Source organism: Oncorhynchus clarkii, chromosome 22, assembly GCF_045791955.1.
Source record: "Oncorhynchus clarkii lewisi isolate Uvic-CL-2024 chromosome 22, UVic_Ocla_1.0, whole genome shotgun sequence".
NCBI classification, from domain to species: domain Eukaryota; kingdom Metazoa; phylum Chordata; class Actinopteri; order Salmoniformes; family Salmonidae; genus Oncorhynchus; species Oncorhynchus clarkii.
In genome coordinates, this window is record NC_092168.1 from 11,800,574 (window position 1) to 11,807,726 (window position 7,153).

At 41.0% G+C, this 7,153-nt stretch overlaps 1 protein-coding gene across 2 annotated transcripts in view; it reads right to left on the minus strand.

Annotated features, from left to right (window-relative positions):
* LOC139380386 (ubiquitin carboxyl-terminal hydrolase 37-like) overlaps positions 1-7,151 on the minus strand; it is a 34,045-nt gene extending 26,894 nt beyond the window's left edge. The window contains exons 1-5 of one of the 2 annotated variants that reach the window (XM_071123021.1): positions 6,982-7,151; positions 4,054-4,261; positions 589-754; positions 395-483; positions 180-295 (exon numbers count right to left, since the gene is read on the minus strand). In XM_071123021.1, coding sequence (XP_070979122.1) covers positions 180-295; positions 395-483; positions 589-754; positions 4,054-4,227 — 545 coding nt within the window. In that variant the 5' untranslated portion in view covers positions 4,228-4,261; positions 6,982-7,151. Of the gene's footprint in view, positions 1-179; positions 296-394; positions 484-588; positions 755-4,053; positions 4,262-4,544; positions 4,762-6,981 lie in introns of those variants that run through there. The other variant, XM_071123022.1, reaches the window with a different exon arrangement.
* Positions 7,152-7,153: the final 2 nt, after the last annotated feature.

Here is a 7,153-nt window from a genome sequence, read left to right on the forward strand (position 1 = left end):
GGTGGAAGAGGTTGGGATTCTATACCCCTCACCCAGAAGTACGCACTTGTTCATTCCCATGTGAACTTAAAAGTCCAATTCACTTAAATAAATTAGGGGGGAAAGTATGAGTGCGGTCAGGACGCAGCCTGCGTGTGATGCTTTATCTACCTGGATGGTTGGTGTGTTGGCTTGCCTACCTGTTCTCAGACAGCCCACTGCGGGAAGGTGTGGAGGTGACTCTGCTGGGACTGCTCAGAGGTTTGCGGGGCATCGTCTCCTCCCTGTTGTCCACACTGGGTCGCCTGGGTGTTGTCTGAAACAGAGCCAGATTTAAATAAGTAATATTTTCAAAGAAGCAAAAAACAGGAACAGTATGGTTGTAAATGACAGGTACTTTCTTACAACTCTTTACCTGTCGTTCTCCAGGTGGGCTAATCTCTTTCTTTACAGATCGATTCCCGAGCACACTGAAGCTTGCACTTCCCTGGGATGTCTTTAGAACTACAAGAAAACAACACTTGTCTAACAGAAAGACACCAGTTCCGCAGGAAATCATCCAAATTCGTAGAAACAGTTAATGATCTACAAGTTCCAATCGATTGTTACCTGCTGGTTTTCCCTGCTTCAACTTCTCAAGATATTCTTTCATTTTCTCAGCCACAGCAGTGGGAATTCTCTCAAGGGTGACTACACTGCCATCCTTAAGAGACACCACAATTCGTCGCATAGTGTGCATGGACTGCATCATGACATTCTTCACATTATGGTTGAGCTGAAAGCATAGACATATATAATGAACACTTTTTTGCCCCACTGTATTTAGTCAACCACCAATTGTGCAAGTTCTCCCACTTAAAAAGATGAGGCTTGTAATTTGTCATAGGTACACTTCAACTATGACAGACAAAATGAGAAGAAAAAAAATCCAGAAAATCACATTGTAGGATTTTTTATGAATTTATTTGCAAATTATGGTGGAAAATAAGTATTTGGTCACCTACAAACAAGCAAGATTTCTGGCTCTCACAGACCTGTAACTTCTTCTTTAAGAGGCTCCTCTGTCCTCCACTCGTTACCTGTATTAATGGCACCTGTTTGAACTTGTTATCAGTATAAAGGACACCTGTCCACAACCTCAAGCAGTCACACTCCAAACTCCACTATGGCCAAGACCAAAGAGCTGTCAAAGGACACCAGAAACAAAATTGTAGACCTGCAGCAGGCTGGGAAGACTGAATCTGCAATAGGTAAGCAGCTTGGTTTGAAGAAATCAACTGTGGGAGCAATTATTAGGAAATGGAAGACATACAAGACCACTGATAATCTCCCTCGATCTGGGGCTCCACGCAAGATCTCACCCCGTGGGGTCAAAATGATCACAAGAACGGTGAGCAAAAATCACAGAACCACACGGGGGGACCTAGTGAATGACCTGCAGAGAGCTGGGACCAAAGTAACAAAGCCTACCATCAGTAACACACTACGCCGCCAGGGACTCAAATCCTGTCCAAAACGCAACTCGTCGTATTTGGAGGACAAAGAATGCTGAGTTGCATCCAAAGAACACCATACCTACTGTGAAGCATGGGGGTGGAAACATCATGCTTTGGTGCGGTTTTTCTGCAAAGGGACCAGGACGACTGATCCGTGTAAAGGAAAGGGGCCATGTATTGTGAGATTTTGAGTGAAAACCTCCTTCCATCAGCAAGGGCATTGAAGATGAAACGTGGCTGGGTCTTTCAGCATGACAATGATCCCAAACACACCGCCCGGGCAACGAAGGAGTGGCTTCGTAAGAAGCATTTCAAGGTCCTGGAGTGGCCTAGCCAGTCTCCAGATCTCAACCCCATAGAAAATCTTTGGAGGGAGTTGAAAGTCCGTGTTGCCCAGCAACAGCCCCAAAACATCACTGCTCTAGAGGAGATCTGCATGGAGGAATGGGCCAAAATACCAGCAACAGTGTGTGAAAACCTTGTGAAGACTTACAGAACACGTTTGACCTCTGTCATTGCCAACAAAGGGTATATAACAAAGTATTGAGAAACTTTTGTTATTGACCAAATACTTATTTTCCACCATAATTTGCAAATAAATTCATTAAAAATTTTACAATGTGATTTTCTGGTTTTTTTTTTAATCTCATTTTGTCTGTCATAGTTGAAGTGTACCTATGACAAATTAAAGGCCTCTCATCTTTTTAAGTGGGTGAACTTGCACAATTGGTGGCTGACTAAATACTTTTTTGCCCCACTGTATACTATATCAAGACGATTCGAAACACGAGCTCCGATTAGGGATGTTAAGTTTCAACGAGACGCATCAAAGATAAAAGTGCATCGGTTCGAGAGACCCCAAATGATCCAAATGTAGCATGCATATTTGAGATTGTTCAAAGAAGCCACCCTTTGCCTTGATGACAGCTTTGCACAACCTTGGCAGTCTCTCAACCAGCTTCATTAGGTGGTCACCTGGAATGCATTTCAATTAACAGGTGTGCCTTGTTAAGTTATTTTGTGGAATTTCTTTCCTTCTTAATGCGTTTGAGCCAATCAGTTGTGTTGTGACATGGTAGGGGTGGTATACAGAAGATAGCCCTATACGGCAAAAGATCAAGTCCATATTATGGCAAGAACAGCTCAAAAAAGCAAAGAGAAAAGACAGTCCATCATTACTTTAAGATATTAAGGTAGAAAATTTCAAGAACTTTGAACGTTTCTTCAAGTACAGTCGCAAAAACCATCAAGTGCTATGATGAAACTGTCATGAAGACCGCCACAGGAAAGGAAGACCCAGAGTTACCTCTGCTGCAGAGGATAAGTTCATTAGAGTTAACTGCACCTCAGATTGCCGCCCAAATAAATGCATCAGAGTTCAAGTTTTTTTTTTTCAACATCAACTGTTCAGAGGAGACTGCGTGACTCAGGCCTTCATGGTAAAATTGCTGCAAAGAAACCACTACTAAAGGACACCAATAATAAGAAGGGACTGACTTGCTTGGGCCAAGAAACAAGCAATGGACATTAGACAGGTGTAAATCTCTAATTTAGTCTGATGAGTCCAAATGACATTTTTTGTTCCAACCGCCGTGTCTTTGTGAGATGCAGAGTAGGTGAACGGATGATCTAGGCATGTGTGGTTCCCACAGTGAAACATGGAGGAGGTGTGATGGTGCTTTGATGGTGACACTGTCTGTGATTTATTTAGAATTCAAGGCACTTAACCAACATGGCTACCACAGCATTCTGCAGTGATATGTCATCAAATCTGGTTTGAACATAGTGGGACTATCATTTGTTTCTCAACAGGACAATGACCCAACACACCTCCAGGCTGTGTAAGGGCTAGTTGACCGAGAAGGAATGATGGAGTGCTGCATCAGATGACCTGGCCTCCACAATCACCTGACCTCAACCCAATTGGGATGGTTTGAGATGAGTTGGACCGCAGAGTGAAGGAAAAGCAGTCAACAAGTGCTCAGCATATGTGGAAACTCCTTCAAGACTGTTGGAAAAGCATTCCAGGTGAAGCTGCTTGTGAGAATGCCAAGAGCGTGCAAAGCTATCATTCAAGGCAAAGGGTGGCTATTTGAAGAATCTCCAATATAAAATATTTTGATTTGTTTAACACTTTTTTGGTTACTACAGGATTCCATATGTATTTTTTTATTTAACCTTTTAACTAGGCAATTCAGTTAAGAATAAATTATTATTTTCAATGACGGGCTACTGGGGAACAGTGGGTTAACTGCCTTGTTCAGGGGTAGGACGACAGATTTTTTTTTACCTTGTCACCTCATGGATTTGATTCAGTAACCTTTCAGTTACTGGCCCAACGCTCTAACCACTAGGCTACATGACACCATGTGTTATTTCATAGTTTTGATGTTTTCACTATTATTATACAATGTAGAAAAAAAGTACAAATAAAGAAAATACCTTGAATCCGTCGGTGTCCAAACTTTTGACTGGTACTGTACCTTAAAAGACTTCTTAACACAATTTCAGCTATTCAAGTCCAATGTAATCATGCCATTTTGTTAGGTGAATGAGCACATATAGGGAAAACTATTACCTGGAAACTTTTGAGTGCACCACCGGCATTGAACTTCAGGCACAGGTTGACTTTGTTATCCTTCTCAAGAACCTCGAAGGTCCCCTCCTTCCATCGAGTGGTGCCCACGTCTATGCTGTTGTAGCGTATTTTGACAACGCTTCCGCTGGAGAGCTTGGGCACTGCTGCTGCCATTAGTGATTGTCAGGGTTGTGCTCTCCAAATACACCTAATGGAAGGGAAAAGTAGATTGTGTGCAAACAAGGACATATTTTTTAAATTAGGCTTGGGCGGTATACCGGATATTTGGAAATAGCCACGGGATTGCTTTTCAATACCGTCAACACTATTTAGATTTTTTTAAATTATAAATTTGAATGTGTAGCTACTTAAGTAAATACCTGCAGTCAACTTGTGCAATACAATAGGAGATAAATTGATTAACAGTAGTCCCCAGTCACATGGTATTTGTTTACAAGCATACAACAATGAGAGCCTTGAGAGTCACTTACTGTTTGTTGTGCAGCACGCGACAGGTGATCTAGTTACAGTATGGAATTCACAACTGAATGTTTGCGAGCTAAATATCTTATGTTAACTGTCTAAAATGTGCTAAATGCTCTGCAGGTGTGCATTTGTTTGCTAATTTAGTAGCTAGTTAGTAATCTATCTAAGTGCTTAGCTCATTGCAAAATTAAGCTTTGCTTGGTAATAGCAGTGAATTCCATCCTGGATCAAGTATTTGTTTTGTGCATGCAGCAAACTGAGTAGCATGCACTTTTGAATTATTTGTATAATTTTGAGCTGGGATGTCAGTCCTGCAAATAGTTTAGGTCAGAGACAGTATAAAATGTTCGCAATGCGTTCATTAGCATTTAGTTTACATTCACCTTTAGATCTCAGAGGCTCAGTGGGGTTTGAAAATAGTGCCCCTTGTGTTCAGTGCAAGTATTACAGAATATCACAGGATATTACAAGAACAATATGAAGGTATGACAATCTGGATACCGCCCACGACTACTTTAAATATATTTTTAACATTTAGAGCACGAGTAAGAGAGCAGTAACTGAGTCGTCCAGTAACTTTTAACACATTGTTGGCGCAACAAACAGTTGTTCTGTCCTATGGGTAAGTCTGGTTTGAAAGGGAACACTATGCCAAAATACTTGAATTAAATAATATACTGTGCAGACCAGTGCACGTGACCTGGGCAAATTTTTCAAGCTGTAAATTGAAATGTTCTGCTTATGTTTGGTCACATGGTGTTATTATTTGGCAGTGACAAATGTTTGCATGATGCAATTTCGTTTTTAACCTATTCAGGGAGGTGTTCACTTGTTTGCCGAATTGCAAGTAAAGTCTTGGGAAGCTCTGCTAGACAGGGAAGTGTAAGTGTGTCATTATCCACAACAATCAAAGGTATTGTTTACACATTACCCATTGGGCTGCAGTGTATTACGACAAGCATCCTTAGCCACTTGGTTAGTCCAATTGGTTAAATTTAGCTAGCAAGCAAGTGACATAGCTAGATAGAGGGGGAACTAATGTTACTTAGCTAGCTATAATCGAACTGGCATAACGATGCTTAGCTAAGTATGCCCCCATTGTATGACAAATAGCCATGTTCAGAGATTCAACCTTATCTACAGGGATCTCCCAAACTAATGTAAAAGAGGGGCACTGCCAAACTTGTGGACTTACATATTTTATTCTATTAGACGAGGGATGCAAAAAAAACATACCTGTGGGCATAGCGGGACAAGAAAGCAAGAACAGCAATTGTAAAAGCAAGCCAGCATGATGGTATGTGCTGCTATGGTGATTTCCGCAAAAAAAAAAAAAAAACATAGCAAATCAACACTAGGACAGATGGCAAAAGTAAAATATATTTTACTATGTTTTATTTTTTGCCCACGCTACAAATTACTATAGCTGTCCACTAATACAGGACTAGTAATGGCCCGGTGCACTACTTTTTAAGAAATATAAAACTATTTATATGATACTACATTTTATATATATATATTTTTATATATTTTATGATACCACATGCGCAAGGACGTTGTCGGTGTGATCGAAGCGTTATGCCTACAGCGTCATTGCGCAAAATTCGATGCAGCATCATCTGGATATGTGTGCAACAAAAGTTCAACATTTACCTTCTGCTACCATTTCTATCAAACCGTCTACGCATATATAGTTTGAGCAAACATTCGATAAATCCAACATTTGTACACACAACACCTTCGCAATGCTGCAAGGCAAACGCAGCGTTCCATTGGAAATTAATGTACTTCTAGTATTCCAACATGCAACAAAGCTGTCCGTGTGACCGAGGCGTTACACAACTCTGCAAGCGTATTCATGTCCAAATACATTTGGTTGCTTGTAAATGTTTTATTTACACCTTTTATGGACGTACATACGTACATACGCTTTTTAGGGAGTAAATGTAAATAGTTCCTAAGCGAAACTCCATACTGTAGTTGGTGTGTAATGAACGTATTTTGACATTACTACGCTTTCAGAGCTGTCTAATTCGTTTGAATCGGAGCTTCCTGGGCAAACATCTTTGACACACCGATACGGTCTGGGGCAGGGAGGACACAACCACACTACACTCGAGTGAGTTTCTGTTGGCTAGATAACTGCTGTGATGCACCGCTAACCACTAGTTAGTTAGCTAACCTTAGCTAGCTTAGTAGCTAGGTAACTGGCTAACTGAATATTACGAGATGAGAATGACGCCCCCAAATCAACTCAGCAAAACAGCAGGGATAGTTACACATCTAGCTAGCTGTGAAAGTCTAGCCGTGTCCCATGCACGAGCAAGTTCGTAACTAACGATAGCTGGCTGCTAAAAAGGACAAGGAATAGCTAGCTAATTTGATTTTGTCATTTGGAGATAAACATCGCCTTGACTTAATTACAAGACAAGGAACACTTGCCTTTGAATGAAATATCCCTTCAACGAAACTTGTAAATTATAATATTTTTGTTTTAAATCCTCGGGGAGTAGTAAGTTGGTTTAGCCGGCATTCGTTGGCCCCAGTATTATGTTGTTGACAGTGTGGTCCGCACGACGTTTTCCTCCAGTACTCGATGATGGCGGGAATGTGA